The 15,752-nt window shown below is 49.6% G+C and overlaps 1 protein-coding gene across 1 annotated transcript; it reads left to right on the plus strand.

The window, feature by feature from the left end:
* The first annotated feature begins 1,858 nt into the window (after positions 1-1,858).
* Positions 1,859-15,170, plus strand: CDRT1 (CMT1A duplicated region transcript 1). Its single transcript, XM_415592.6, has 13 exons — positions 1,859-4,014; positions 4,393-4,599; positions 4,699-4,826; positions 5,268-5,390; positions 5,898-6,022; positions 6,474-6,677; positions 7,617-7,738; positions 8,190-8,338; positions 8,960-9,102; positions 9,833-9,988; positions 10,885-11,084; positions 12,025-12,135; positions 14,021-15,170. The coding sequence occupies exons 1-13, from the start codon at positions 3,831-3,833 to the stop codon at positions 14,851-14,853; spliced, it is 2,685 nt and encodes an 894-aa protein (XP_415592.6). The 5' UTR covers positions 1,859-3,830; the 3' UTR covers positions 14,854-15,170.
* The last annotated feature ends 582 nt before the right edge of the window (positions 15,171-15,752 follow it).

Below are 15,752 nucleotides of genomic sequence, written 5' to 3' on the forward strand. Positions count from 1 at the left end.
CAAAGGCTGAGGCTGCACTGCAGCAATGCTCATGAGCCATGCCAGGGCAGCGTGCTGCTCCAGGCTGGCTCTGGGGCTCACCAAGGCAGCAGGCACCCCTCTCCTCTCACCCCCTGCAGGCTCACTGCCAACCTATCCCCACCATCCCCACCCCGCCAGCCCCTGCTGCTGCACCTCCAGGATCAGAGAGCGTCGGCCCAGATAGGTCAGAGCCCATTAGCATCGGAGCCAGGCATGCCAGTGGGAAACAATGTGGGCCAACAGCACCATGTGAGCGGGGCACTGTCCCCACTGCCCACACCCTCGGGCTCCTCCTGAGCCACATCTGCTCCTGGGGAGCCAACTTGCCACCAAAATATGTCACAGGCAGATGCCACATTGCAGAGGAGTTCCCTGGGACAGCTTCCATGCACCTCTGCTCTTGGTTTCAGGAGGCAGAGTTAGAGGTGGTGGGAGCAGTGCCCTGCAGCAGGAGGGTGGGAGGACAGGGAGGGTGGTGGGGAGCAGGGGCAGCACAGCTGCAGTGAGACATGGCTGGGCCTGTCTGCATCCATTGTGCAGTGACACCACAGACCCTGCAGTGCCCTGAAATGGGAGCAAAGTCTGTGCCTGCTGCAGGGCACTGCTCCCCCACGTCAGGGGCACCGAGCTCAGATTTCTGCTTCACTCCCTTGCAGTGTAAATAACCATCAGGCCTGTGGCCGTGAGCAAGCACAGGCAAGGCATGTTCCCAGCCTGCAGCAAGCATCCCTCCCTTCCCTGCATGCCTGGCCCTGCTGTGCCCAGGGCTTGGCCCTGCCATCTGCTGCCCTTGCTGGCGATGCCCTCCCCACTGTGCAGCGCATGGCACTGCAGCCATCGCTCTATGGGCATGTGTGCAGGAATGCAGCCCCTCTGTAGGAATCCCACCCACCCCAAGTGCCACCAGCAGCCACACAGGAGCCAGGACCAAACCCCTGGCAGAGGGCTGCCCTGGGAGCCCCATTCCCAGGATGTTTTCCCTATTACAGAAATGCAGAGGAGGGTGTTTGTGTTTCCAGCCAAGGCTGCAAAGCCTCACTTACCACTGCCCTGCTCCCAGCACCTGGATTGTGCCCTGCCACAGATGGGCAGCACAGCTCACAAGCACACACAGGGCTGCTCGCTGCACCCCACTGCTCGCAGAGGGGCAGGGAGGCATTAAGGTGCTTTGCAGACAATTTTGTTCTCGTTCTGCTCTGCACAGCCAAGGCCCCAAGCAGAGCAACTCCAGCGTGCCCTGGCTGAGGGCAGCTGGCAAGGGAAAATTGCATTAGAATGGTATTAATTGCCTTAGTGCAGCATGACAGCTCGCTCAGAGCCTGCAGAGCAGAAGCGATGCATGAGGTCAGGGGAAGCCAAAGCTCTGCTTTGCACCGAGGCTCTGTACCAGCACTGGAAATGGGTTGTCTTGGAGTCTGTGCAGACCCCATCCTGGGAGCTATCAAAGCCCAACCAGGTGCAGCCGGGAGCTGCTGGGGATGGTGAGGTGACCCCGGGGGGCTCCAGCCTTGCTGGGTTTGTTCTGAATGAAAAGTCCTTTTTTATGGTGCTGTCACATCGGGCTTCCCATGGGGCTTTTTATCTGACCCTTTCCTACTATTTCAGGTTTGGGGCAGAGAGGTCCCATGGAGGGTTCCCTAAGGGATCCCAAAGCCCTGCAGCACTCTGGCTCTCTTCTGACCCCTGTTCTCCAAAGCCCTTGTAAGGAAATCGCTACAACGATGTAGAACCAAAGTCTGAGGTTCATAAAAAGTGGATGGCTCACTCCAGGTCCCAGTCCTGCCAAGTGCTGAAGCAAAAATGCAATGAGTGTGAGCTCTGCCTGCAGAGAAGGGCTTCCCACTGGATTTAAACTTTGCAGTCCACGATAATCCCCTTCCCCAGGGCTGTTCTTGTGTGATTCTCAGGCTGCTATGGGAAAAGCTGTGCCAGGCACTGAGTGGTTGCTCACCCTGTGCCAAAACTGGGATCATGGCATCAACTCCCTGAGCAAAGTCCCCACTACAGGCACTGGAGCCAGGAGAGCAGGGAATTCCATGGGGTTCTGCAGATGGATGGGATGGGGTAAATCAGTAACTGCTGCTGACTCGTGGTGCAGGAGAACACAACCTGTACTGCTCTCTGGCTTCCTCCTCCTGCAGCAGGATCATGGCAGTGACAGTGCAACCACCAAGAGCCAACCCCTGCAAATGAAGTCAGTGCTTCCAGAACTTGTGCAAACTTTGTGGGGTGAGCAGTAGGTCCTGATGGCAGCTGGCCATGCTGTGTGTAGGGCACCCTGAGCCTCAAACACCCAATTCTCACAGAGTGAACCCCTCCATCTGTGACATCTCTTGCCTGAGAACAACATGAATTCCTGTTAGCCGTCAGGACAGGCTTCCAGCTTTGTTCTGGGCTCCATTTGAGACCCTCAGCCCTTCAGGGATGCTGCACACACAGCAGGGATGTCCCACTGCAGCACATGCCATTGGGTGGATGAGAGGTCCTACCATCTCCCTCAAGGCATTATCTCCTGCAGTGAGACACTGCCAGCACATCCATTAGTCCCTGGTGTGGGTGTCCGTGAAGGGGCAATGAGAAATCTGCAGGGCCTTGCACAGAAAGCACAGCAGCTCAGCACCTGCTGTTCCCCAGTCCAGGTCCAGGAGGAGATGCATGTGGTGGTGGGCACCAGCTGTGTGCTCCGTATGGAGGACAAGCTGAAGATGCCCTACAGCAATGCAGTGATCCACGAGCGGCAGCTTCCAGCCACCCCACCTCAAGAACCTGCTGCAGGACACGGAGTTCTGGGGCCACAGCATCCCCAGGGTGATGTGGTGGTCCTCTGTGCCTCCGAAGGGCTGTTAGGGGAGGTTTCACAGTAGAACCTGGACTGCTGGCTCACTCCAGAAGGTCAGAGAATCACAGAAACACAGAATATCCCAAGCTGGTAGGGACCCATGGGGATCACTGCATCCAAGCCCCAGCCCCACACAGCATCATCCAAACCCTGTGGCAGAGAGCAGCATCCCAGCACTCCCTGAGCCCCAGCAGATTGGAGCACCTGCCCAAAGCTTTCAGCATCCCAGAACAGACTGAGCCAGGAAAACATTCACTTTGGTTTACCCGCTTTGACTCTCTGGTATTAACCTGTTAATGAATGTCAGGAATGCACCGCTTGCTGCAGAACACAGACCCCAACCTGCAGCCATGGCGAATGGAACTCCAGCAAAATGCTTTCAGTTGGGGCAGGAGCACCGCAGCCAACAAAGGGGCTGAGTCACAGTCAGGCCATGCTGAGCTCCGGTGGTGTGCAGAAGATAAGGAGCACAGTCTGCTGCTCGGCTGCTGGGCTCAGCTCCTCCATGTCCTGCACTCAGTGTTTGTCCCTGGCACGTACCCCAGGTGTGGCTCAGTGTGGTGCAGATGGAGAACTCCCTCCAGGTTTTGCTTTTGGAAGCAGGTGGCAGAGCAGGGCATGGTCCAGGCTGCTTGCAGGGAGGTGGGGGTGTCCTTTGGGGTCCCAGTGTGGTTTTAGTAGATGCTCATACCTCCCTTGCTGCACTGAGCAGGGAAGCTGCTCCCATCTATGGCTTAATGGCACGGTCAGGCACGTGGGGCACCTGTAGGTGTTCGGTGCTGCTGGGGAGCGCCGGGTTTGCTGCGTCGCAGGAAAACAACGCTGTGGCGGAGCTGCAGCCCTCCACGTGCCAGAGCCCCGCAGCCCACGGGAAGCGGGCACAGCAGAGCCCTGGCCGTCCCGCTGCCTCCGCCCACCACGCACGGGGCAGCCGTCCGTCCTGCTGTGGCCGCCCCGCACCGGACGGACGATGCTCACAGCACCGGGCCGGCGCGTCGCGGTTCCCCGGCAGCGCGGGGCGGTGTCCCGGCAGCGCGGGGCGGGGCGGCCCCGGATGGCGGCGGTGCGGGGCTGCGGGTCCGGTCCGCGCCTCGGCGCTGAGCGGGGCCGGGGGGCAGCGGGGTCGGACAGCACCGAGCCCTTCCTTCGGACAGGTGGGAGGACGGGGCTGCGCTTTGGCGAGAAGAGCACCCGCTGTGTTTGCCTTAACGTTATGTGGGGGACGGCGGGGAGGTTGTCGTACTCTTTCCTGCTGCAGCGTCGTGACAGACTTATTTGTACTGAAGGAAATCTCATGGCTAAAGCAGGAGTACCCCATTTAGGGAACATCCTTAACAAGAGGCTGCTTTGATATTTCCATTCTGCCCAGGACAGATCCCCCCCCCCCCCCCCCCCCCCCCTCCTCAAGTGCTGCTAATTGGGAAGCGTCCCATTTGCAAGGAGAAAACTGTAGGACTGCACTCCCACCCAGCTCAGCCCTGGCTGCACTGACAGCAGTCCCATTACTGTCTGGCCCGTCCAATGTCTTCTAGGTGGGCAAGCACCAGCACTGCGCTTCTGTCCCCCAGCCACCAGCAGCCCCATCCCAGAGGGCCCTGGTGCAGAGGTTGCCTCATCTACTGCGTCCTCAGCCCGTGCGGATGTCCATCCACGTCCCACATCTCTCCCATCACTTTCTCGTGTCACATACAAGGACTTCATTCGCTGCCTGCCGGTTCACCTCTCCCAGTATATCCTGGGTAAGGCGTCCCTCATTTCCCAAGGGTGGTTTCCCCTGAGTGCAGCAGGTGGCTTCTCATGTGGATGTCATCCTCTGCTCTGTCCTCTTTGTTCCTCAGGGCTTTTGGATAACAAATCCCTTAAAACATGTGCCAACGTGAGTAGGTACTGGGCTTTTCTGGCCAAAGAAGTTGAGAAGGAGCATGTGTGTCAAAAAGCAGTACAGAAGAAAATCCTGTATTTGCAGGTACGGTGCCTGCACTTCTGCCATCGGTATGCCCTTACTTTCTTCTTTCCCCTGTCGTTGCCCAAACCATGAGATGGAGGTGCCTTTCTGGAGGCCATCTCCCAGCTTCACCCTATTCCTTCCTCCACCTGCAAAGTTGGGCTGGATGTTCATGCAGTCTCAAACACAACAGAATAGCTTTCAGTGACATTTAGGGAGCCTGCAACTCTGAATACTGATCAGGACATTCTAAAAGCAAGGCTTGGTAATCTCAGGTCATTTTAGCTCTGCCCAGTGAACTTTATTTGCTCCACACAGGACGATGGAAATGCTAGGTTTCATTGTGAAAAGCCAGAGCTGGTGGTTGGGATGCAGCAGAGCAGAGCTTGGAGGAGAGGTTCACCCTGGTTAGTACAGACCAAGCTCTGCTGTGATCGTGTTGCCTCTGTTGGTTTATTCCAGGAGTTGTGCCCTATGGGAGCAGTTCCCAACTATGCTAAAATAGTCAAGGTGGCAATTCCACAGTTAAATGAAAAGGGATGCGTCATCAAAGTGAGAGACCACAGCTCTGAAAGTAAAACAGAGGTATGTTGGAGGGGGTTTGCCTTCTGTGTCTCTTCCATCGCGGGGAGAAGGGAGGACATGGTTATCTTGGAAAACAGAACTGTGAATTTGGAATTGCTTTGCTTTTCTGCTTCTGGCTTGTACCATCTCAAGCATCTCATAAGGACCAATGCATGCTCAGCCACTTCTTGCACAGGAAGCAGCCAGCATCTATGCCCAGATGTCCTAATGCTTCCCACTAGGCACAGAAGTAGCTTTGAGACCAAAGCACTGGCAAGGCTGGGCATCATCATGGGGACATGGCCTTTATTCCAGTGGGCAAAGAGTGGCTGCTGCCACTGAGTGAGGCAGAAGGGAAGAAGCCTTGTTTCTGTGCTAACCAGGGAGTTACTGCATGCTGGTTGTTCTTTACTGACACTTTCCATCTCTATTGTTCCTGGTGGGGGGTAAGCTGATATGGCTAATACTAGGGAATAATACTCTGTTCTCCCCATCTCTGGGTAATGCTTCCCTATCTCTCTCCACCAGGAGGACAAGGAGGAGGAGGAAAACAACCTGCAGGCAGCCTATCATGATCTGCAAACTGATACGATACAGCTGGAAGAGAGGAATGTATTCTGTGGCTCCTACAGTATTCGTGTCCTCACTGATCGGTATGTGGGCTGCACGTGACTGTATTCTGCACTACCTCTGTAGGGACAAACAGGGCTTCTGAAACCCTGTCCCCTTCCTTGCAGTTCTTCTGTGGGCATCTATGGCTGGAAAAGGGTCTTGGTATCAGTGATAAGCAACCCACAGTATCAAATCTTTTTTTTTTCTTTTAATAAAGATTCCAAATGGAATCACTCTTGAAGACAGAAGGGTTAGGACCCATGGTATATTGCAAGGGATGTGGAGCTGGAAGGAGCCCACTCCCCTTTCTAAAGCTTACCTTCCAGATATGAACCTGGGAATGCAGAATGAGGACCATGGTTGTGCTCTGCAGAGGATCCACATCCTAAGCAGGCTGCCCATCAGGTTGCTCTTTGAGGATCACTCAGCATGGAGTACTGCTAGGGCTTGTTAACTGGCAAAAGCTCATCTCAATCACTCTTCCTTATCCAGATCAGACCCAAACAGAGTAATCCACTATGCCGGTGGAGACTTGGTAGCCATTGGCTCTGCAGACCGAAAAGTGAGGATTTTTAACGTGTTGGCAATGAGAGAAGTGCCACCTCTGCTCTCTGGGCATGCTGGGAGCATCAAAGCACTGCTGCTTGATGAGAAGAAAGGGCTCGTTCTTAGCACGAGCTGCGATCTCAGCATCAGGTGAGCAGTCCTGGGACTGTGCCCTGGCTCCCACCCCCCTGGAAAACCTAAAAAATTAGAGCTTAAATCCTTCCTCCCCAATCTTCATGAATCCTCCTGACCATCACTTTCACCATAGTAACGAAGAAAGTAAAGCTGATATATCAAACATACCCACCATGAAACTGCTTCTGTTTTCCAGTTTCACCCAATACTGAATGATAAAGTAGGAAGTTGCTTTCAGATAACCCGTGTATCACTGTACCTTAAAGCACCAGGGATGTGTGTGGTAGGTGCCAGCAGTGAGGTTCTGTGCCTGCTGAGGTCAGCACCAAGTTTCTCCATGATGCTGCCGGAGGTTTGTTGTGCTGAGCAAATCCTGCAGCCTGCTGCTGGTGTGCAGCTGCTCCTGTCCGGGTCCTGTGTGTTGACACAAAGGGGTGGAGATGAGCAGCTGCTGCTAAATCTTATTTACCACTGAATCTCACCTACTGAAAGGGTGTCAAACGAGGGGTGAAAAGCTCGACAGCTCTGGCATGGTACATGCACATTTAACAATAAGAGAAGAGTGATTCAGGCTCTCCTGCCTGCCCTTCCCCTCCCCAGGAGTGTTGTTTGTTGAGTTCTCAAGACAAAGTCAACAGAAATCATCTTGGTATCCACCAGCAAAGAAATAACCTTATCTGTAAAGCTCTCCATCTGAAGGTCAATTTGATGTAGCCATGCCAGAGCTGAAATCCAACTATGCATTTCTGGGCAGCTCGGTGGTGGAAGAGCAGACAAAGTGTAAAAATTTACCATTAAGCCTGCTGTGATTGTTCTGAATCCCTCATCAATTCACTGGGATGTCTCCTGATCTTAAGGTAGCATGGATTTGAGAAGAGCTGGGCCAGTTAAGTAGGAAGTAATTAATCATCCACAAATTATATAATTAATCACTGTATTCCTTTTACCATATAGATGCTGGAATATATACAGTGGTGCTTGCATGAAAATCTTTACTGGTCACTGTGGGGCCATCACCTGCTTGGATTTACATGGCAAGAAGTTTGTGTCGGGAGGCACAGATGGGATGGTGAAAGGTGAGAGCCAAAGCTAGGAGCTGTGCAGCCAAGGGAATGGCAGAGTACCTGGGGAGCTCTGGAGTGATATATATGGCGATAGTCTGAAGACAAGTGTATAAGGGTGGATTTTTATTCTTATTATTGCTTATTGTATTTGTTTGTTAATGGCTACGTGGCTACAGGAGCAGAGCAAATCTCAGGAAAGTGGTACAGCTTGCAGCTTTGCCCTGTTACTCACTTGCAGATTAAGTATTGAAAGGATGTGCCATTGTCAGGGCTTTGCATTTGAGAAGTTTGCTATGTAGTCACGCTCTCTGTGTCAACACCTGGCTCCAGGCAGAGCTGCAGGTACAAGGGGCAGATCCTTCTGCAGTAGCATCTTTTAATTCGTATTGCACTCAGAAAAAAACCCAAAACCATACAATAGGGACAGATCATTTTCAGCATTTCTCCTCTTTAATCCTAACAGTGTGGAACTTGGATAGCGGGGTATGTCTCTGGACTCTGAAACACAGCAATGTTGTTTATGCTGTTAAAATGAATGGAACCCATGCTGTCAGTGGGTGTGACAGAGGGCTGGTGAAAGTCTGGCATGCTGGCACAGGCACCCTGCTCAAAGTAAGTTTCTTAGGTGGATAATCCTGTGCTAGTTTACTGTACTAGTTTATCATAGCTGGTTTCTGCCCCAAAGACTTTCTCTAGAACCAAAACAAAGCAAAGAAATAACAGGAGAGTCCAAACTGACAAAAGGAACTGCAGAATTATTGGTGAAAGAATAACATAAAAACTAGTTGGCAAAAATCTAAGTTCATATCTGGGATATTGCCTTGTATTCAAGCCCTCTCATTATTTAATCTCTGCAGGTACATTTATCTCACCTTGTGAGGCTCTTGTAGAAACATTCAGAACCTGAGAGGGGTGTGGGAGGGCTGGACAAGCAGCTTCCAGGGTTGGAGGTGCCATGGGTTAGCCCAGAATAGGAAGTTTGTTGCTCTCAGAAGCAATAGCAGTTTATAAGAAACTGGATGGCTGCTCTGCAATGTAAAGGTTGAGGCCAGAGTCTGCTTATCAGCTTTGCAGGTGTCCAGAAGCAGTATGAATCCAGATTTCTGAGAGGAATGGCATTGAGCTGCAAATTGAGATGCATCTTGGGAGCAAGATAATCCACTCTCACCTGGGCTAAGACTGTAATTGCCCTCCCACCACGGTCAGTTTTTCACCTGTTTCTTTTACTCTCAGGTACTAGAAGGGCACCTAGGCCCAGTGAGGTGCTTGTCCTTTGATCAGTGGCACCTCGTCTCAGGAAGCAGTGATGGATATGCCTTTGGATGGAGCATGGTGGGAGACCTTAAGAGGTGCCTAACAGCTTTCCGTCACCCGAAGTAAGTGGCAGTGTGTTTCAAGGTGTATTCTAAAGCCCGCTGTAAAAAGGAAAAAAAAAAAAGCCCCCCTTACAGGAACACAACATATCTTATAATGGTCAGTGCTAGAATGTGAAATATCCTCTTCCAACAGTTCTCCACCTAAAAAGTGTCAGGCAACACGTGGTCATAGACAGCATTTGTCAGCTGTGAAGGTCTGTAACAACCTAAAATACAAATACACAGCTGCTGGCTCACAAACAGGAGTGTCTGAAGACAGACAGTGCAAAATGTCAAGGATCCCAGCCTTCATTCAATTGGGTGCCATGCAACTTGGTCGAGAGTTGACACTGTGTATGTTCACGGTGGCTGCATTGCATGCTGAACCCTACCAACTGCATGTTAGATCAACTTGTAGTACTTGCTTATTAGAACTACGAGAACCGTAGCATCTTATTGCTCCAGACACAAAAATAAAATGTTAAACGTGGCAGATAGCTGCAATCACAGTGGTTACTCTGAGGATGAGCATCAGCTTTGTGTGCTGGCCATGGTCACTTTGGTGATCTTCACAGGACTCGTTATGAAGAACTTCTGCAGGTCTTCTAAATATCTCGATTGCTCCTGCTGTGTTTTTTAAGCCTGTTGGTAGAGGCAGGCCATTGCATCCCTTGCAAAACAAGAGGCAGTTGATCCTGTCTCCATGTGAAGGCATGGCGACTGCACCAGTGACTGCATGTTGTGTTTTCAGGGAAGTTCTGTCTCTGGAGTTGCTCTTTCTCAGAGTCGTCAGCGGCTGTGCTGATGGGAAGATCCGTGTGTTCAACTACCTGACTGGGAGCTGCCTGAGAGTGCTGGTGGGCAGCAGCAGGGGGGACTCCATATCTTTCTGTGCTGCCAAAAACAGGTTGGTGACAACAGCTGCAGTCAGACCCTACCAAATTAGGTAGATTAGGTTGTAATTTAAGAAATTGTGTATTCTGCCACCTATCTTTCTTGCAAATAAGTTTTAAAGGGCTTTACTGCTTCTGGACTGCTTTGACAAGTTGTTTTTATTAAAAGTGGCTGAAAATGATTTGCTTGGTTCTTTCAGCAGTCTAAAATTTCCCATTTCTATATGATTTAAGGTAAGAACTGAACTCGTAAAGCTGAATTCAAATTACTAAGAGGCTGGAGAAACAAGCCAGGGCCTGACAAAGCCTCTGCTTGCCCCCTGACCTGTCTCAGTAGAAAAGCCAACAATGGAAAATGCTTCTAGGTTCCTTCATATCCACACCTCTAAGGGTGGTTCCCAGCTTCAGGATAAGTGAGAGCTAAAACACCAATGTGTTGTGAACACTCTTTTGGTCGTGACCCTAAAATGCAGTACTAGGTGAGCTGTTAGGAGGAAAACTAACTCCATCCCAGCCAGTCCCAGAACACCCCTCTACTTCAGGTTTAAGGCCCCTGATCATATGGTGTCTCCAATTTCCTGTGACATTGCATTGATCGAATTCAGTCCACTGTTGGGACATTTTTAATTTATTTCATTAACTTTCATCCTTTGTGGCAATGAATTTACCATGGTGTGGGATGAGAAGAGCTGCCAAGAGCTCAGGCAGACTACGTGCATTAGAAGTATGGTGTCTGATTGATGGGACTAATTGCTACTGCTTTTTTCTTTCTCAAAGAAGTGATCATTTTCTCAGTTCTGTTTAATTACCCTCAGGGTTTGTATTACACAGAAGCAAATGGACCTGTTAGGCAGTACCTGCTGCGTTAATGATGTTCTTGCTTTTAAGAGCGTCCCCTTTCCTTCCCCAGGATGGTGATCAATGCACCCAGCAGCCTGCTGATGTTCCAGTTTGAGGATGTCATGTGGGACTACATGCTAGGTGCTGAGCGAGAGATGGTGTGGAAGGAGAAGCAGGAGAGCTGCCCTTTGGGCACAGCACTGACTCCCTCCCAGCAAACCAAGAGCCACATTGCCAGCCAGATGCGACGCCTCACTCTGAAGACACGAGGTGCTGCCCTGCTCATGCTGCTCTTGCTTGATCCACTAGCCACAAAACGTTCTGGAGTGCCTCAAAGCACTGGATATGGCCTTTGCAATGCTCTGGCATGGTCTGCTAAAGTGGGTTAGAAATAGCATCAGGTACCTGCTGTCTTCATATGCAGACTCTTCATTTTTTGAAGTGCAGCCGGGTAGACATACTGCTGCATTTCAATGGGTCTGTCGTTTCCAGGCTTTTGTAAAACCTTTGCACCTTTTTAGAAAGGTTTGATATAAATTCAGCACGCTTAAGACAGTTGCTGTCATTTTCCAGCTGAGTAATCCATCAGTGATATTATTCACGTCCTGACAGCTGGTGTGCATGGAAACATGCTGCTGATTCAGAGCTTGAATTATTAAAATCCCCAGAAAATCACAGGACACCTGCATCCAGAATTTGCCATCACTGGGATATGCAATTGCACATAAATAGGCACCTTTTAAATCGTCATATTGTGGTGTGATTTTTTATAAATCAGCAGTTATTTAATACAGTACCAAGAATCTCCAACTCTGTGAGCAAACTGCACAGAAGCAGATGGGCTAGGTAGGGAAGTTCTCATAGCATGAATTGCTAACTTCCTTGAACCAGCTGTGCTTGGTGCAGGACATACAGTGGGCAGAAACAGGAAGCAAACTGATCATTTTAATTGTTGTGGCAAAAATCTGGGTGGTATATATGTATACTTAATTCTGAAAATCAGCATTTACTGTCACCTTTGGCTTCTGTGATGTTTTCTGTTGATCAAGTATGTGTGGGTTGCTTCTAACGCCCAGACTTCAGAAGCTGTGATAAAAGAGGCAAAGCAGTGACCAAAGACCTGAAATCTCATAATTTACAAAGATTTTTGTTTTAAATAGAAGTTTAACACCAACACAGATTAGAGATGATGTATTCTTCTGCTTTCTAGCTCTCTGCAATGAAATGATAAAGCCAGCAGCTTGCCAGCAACAGGAACATTTGCTTGGGAGCAGGAGGTCTTCTCACATCCAGGCAGAGCAGCAAGAGCTTTTTGCTCCTGGTAAGCACCAGCCCCATCCTTTTGCTTTGGGACAGCCAGCAAAGGCATCTTCTGTAACGAACCTGGCAGATGCTGGTGAGAACTTGTCATAGCGTGGTAGGGTGTTGGTTCTTTGAATGAGTGCATCTAAGATAAATGAATGGATTAAACAAGAAGTAATTATCTGTAGGAGACAGACCAGTTCTGGATGAGAGGTTGGCAATGGCAAAACGGATCCTTGCAGAGGGTGCAGTGGTTACAGAAGCTGCATAGGATCAATCAAACAGGGAAAGCAATCCAGTCCAATGATAGAGTCTAGCTCTCTGGTATCTAGGCTTTTTTTTTTTCATAACCTTATTCAAGCTGTGATTTCTTTATCATACGTAGGAGATATGTGTAGGAAATATCTTCAGGTAGTTAGCAGCTGCTAAGAAAAACATGCTTAAAATAATCATGGAAATCATCTCAGCCAGCTTGACACGGCAAGCTGCAGTTTGGAAATGATAGCACTGAGATCACAAACACGGTCCTTGGTCACATGGCATTTCTCTCAGCTTACAGTTTCTCCCAGCATTTAAAATCAGAATCTGTTGGATCTTGGAGTTGGGCAGATGCTGAAATCTCACTTCAGAAGTGCTGAAACCATCGGAAGTCTTTTACCCCAAATTCAGGGTGTTTGTAACAGACCTAGAGCTGCCTGTATGTGCAGATTGAACAAATCTCTGAATGAGGAATAAGCAGTGATTTTCATTAGTAGTGTTCAGGCTGATGGCCAGTTACCGGTTGGATTCCCCAGGGCTCCATTTTGGGGCCAGTTCTCTTCGATGTTTTTAAATAATCCAGAGGTGGGATTCAAATGCATGCTAAGTCAGTTTGCTGATGGTAATAAATTAGGAGGAGCTGCTGACTCTCTTGAGGGCAAAAAGGCCTTGCAGAGAGATCTTGAGCAATCACCAAATGAAGTTTAACAAGAGCTGGATGTTGTGCCTGGGATGGGGAACCCTGGCTCTAGGTACAGGTGGTCCTTGTGGGTCCCTTCCAGCTCAAGATACTTTGATTCTGTAATTAGTCTGTTTTGCTGTGTTCTGCCTTTGCAAATGAAGCTTAATATTCTCTGAAATATATTTCCAGAAGGCAGAGGTATCAGTTAACCAGTTTAAAAAACAAACAAACAATAAAGAGCCAAGCAATGAGATGCAAATGGCATGACATTGCTTTGCAGGGTGATGAATGAAGTGTTACAGTGAGGCCATGGCACTGAGTGTTGTACAGTGTTTGCTGAAATCCTAATTTAATTCTCAATTAAGGGTGTAATAACGAATCCATCCTGACGTGTCTGTTAAACACACAAGTCACTCTTGACATCACTTCAGACATCAAAGCTAGGATACAAAATGTGTCCTGTGATTTCCAGATCAAATGCAGGCCTGGGTAGAAGTAGTTCATAGTGGTTCTCAGATGTTGGCCCTTTCACAGATTTCTGCTGGGAACTGGCTGCTCTTAGAGCCACTTCCCAATACACAAACTGTAGGACAAGAAAGGGGTGCATGGGAAGCCAAGTTGGGTCCCAGGCCATCCCCACACGAATATGATGTCTATTATAGAATCTGACATTCATTTGACTGGTACAGACTATGGCAACGATCACTCCTCAGGTCACCAGGACAGAATTATCTCTGATACTGGCAGTGTTGCTAGCAAGGCTAAGAATGAACAAACTGAAATGGGCATTGTTGGTACATTGCTGCCTGTGTTGCCTGTTGTGTAGATAAACTTGGACTGTCCATTTGCCTACCAACCCAGCATCTGTCCCTGGTCTTAGCTGGGGTACTACCATGCAGTTAATGACCCCAGACAATGTCGTTGACTCCATTTATGCTCAGTGTTGTTTTGTTTTTGAAAACAGATGGCGCATCTGAGTATGGCACTTCTGTACTTGCACATCCTGACAGACATCAGGAAGAGAAAAAGGGCTCTCTGTCCTCTTACAAGTTCCTCTTGACTGTCAGCATGCTGCAGAAGAGTGGCAAGCCATCCTTTGTCCGCTCCATTACAAAGCATTCTTCAGCAACTGAGAAAGCATTGGAATGTCTGCTGCAGCAGCAACAAAAAAGACAAATATACATAACCTCTCTGCAACAAAAAAAGGATCTGATGGCCCAGTTCCAACGTGCAAGATCTTACAGTGATTCTCTGACTATGAAAAGGATTTCGGTACCCTTTGAGACTAAAATGCTGCAACTCAAGCTGAAAAATTCTTTGCATGGGCCCACTGTGAACTCCTCCATTCCTGCTCCCTGCATTGTACGTCTCAAGACTTGCGGTGCTTTGCTACAAGGAAAGAAAGCTCATGGTGCTCGCAGTAAGGGCACTTCTCTCCCTGCAGACAGAGTTCAGCATAGCAGTCGCTGTACAGCTTCTGAACGGATCAAATCAACACGGGCAATGATCCCACAAATGAAAAAGGAAGCAGTTTGCAGGGGGAAAAAAAACTTTTGCCCATTCGCTGCAGATCCTTCCCAGGCTGACAGTGGGTTCAGGCTTCTGACAGGACAGCAGGAGGAGGCACGTGCTGCAGCTGCTGTAGCTCAGTGTCAGGCAAACCAGGCAAAGCTCTTAGATCACGAAAGAGCAGGCAAGAAGGCCTGGTTAAGGAAAACTAAAGGCCTACCTACAGTCTCTTTTACTAAGGAGGGGAAGATAGTTGCTCCTGAACTTGGACTTAATACATTTATTTGAGATAACCCGTTAGCCCAACAAACCACCAGCATCTGAGGATTCTGGGGCTTGTCTAATGTAACAGCTTCCTTGGGTATCTAGCTGAGCCTGGCATGTCAAGATCCCTGTGGTTTCTATGTGAGTATGAAAGGCATCTCTGTTGTTAAACTTTCAATGAGATACTACTGGTACTTTCAACACTTCCTCAAGGCAGTGAATGGACTGACTCCTCTCCTGCGTTTTAAGTTGCTAGATCTGTTGTTACTATAGACACAGCACATTCAAGACTGATAGAGCAAAGACATGGCTCAACTGTTTGAATAAAAGTTCTTATTAGAGTTTGTATAGACTGATTAGAGTTTATAAGCTAAAGAAGTATGGGCTGGACAAATAGACAGAGAGGTGGACTGAAAGCTGGCTGAACAGCCAAAACTGGAGAGTAATCAAGTGGAAGGTCTGCATCTGGGTTGTGGCAAGCCATGCTACCAATACAGGCTGGGGGATGTGAGGATGGAGCACAGCCCTGCTGATTAGGACCTGGGGGTACTGGTGGGTGGCAAGCTGGGCATGAACCAGCAATGTGCCCTCGCAGCTCAGAAAGCCAACCATTTCCTGAGATGCATTCAAAGCAGTATGGCCAGCAGTGCAAGGGAGGGGATCTGCCCCTCTACTTTGTGCTGTGAGACCTCACCTGGAATGCTGTGTCCAGATGTGGAATCCTCAGTACGGGAGACATGGAGCTGTTGGAGTGTCCATAGGAGGACCATGAAAAAGGTCCCAGCAATGGAGCACGTCCCTTATGGGGGTCCTGCTGCCTGCCAGCCAGGGGAACCTGGCTCGGCTGGAGCAATAGGCTGGAGGAACCTCATGGAGCTCAGCAAGGAGAAGTGCTGCTGGGAGGTGGTGCTGGGCGCCCTGCT

Source organism: Gallus gallus, chromosome 18 (assembly GCF_016699485.2).
Source record: "Gallus gallus isolate bGalGal1 chromosome 18, bGalGal1.mat.broiler.GRCg7b, whole genome shotgun sequence".
Classification (NCBI taxonomy): domain Eukaryota; kingdom Metazoa; phylum Chordata; class Aves; order Galliformes; family Phasianidae; genus Gallus; species Gallus gallus.

Excerpts from the sequence above, each read along its gene's own strand:
- CDRT1 (XM_415592.6), top strand. The coding sequence starts at position 3,831 with ATGCTCACAGCACCGGGCCGGCGCGTCGCGGTTCCCCGGCAGCGCGGG. Across the intron at positions 4,827-5,267 it reads AGAAAATCCTGTATTTGCAG|GAGTTGTGCCCTATGGGAGC; the intron begins GTACGGTGCCTG and ends GGTTTATTCCAG. Across the intron at positions 9,989-10,884 it reads TTCTGTGCTGCCAAAAACAG|GATGGTGATCAATGCACCCA; the intron begins GTTGGTGACAAC and ends TTCCTTCCCCAG.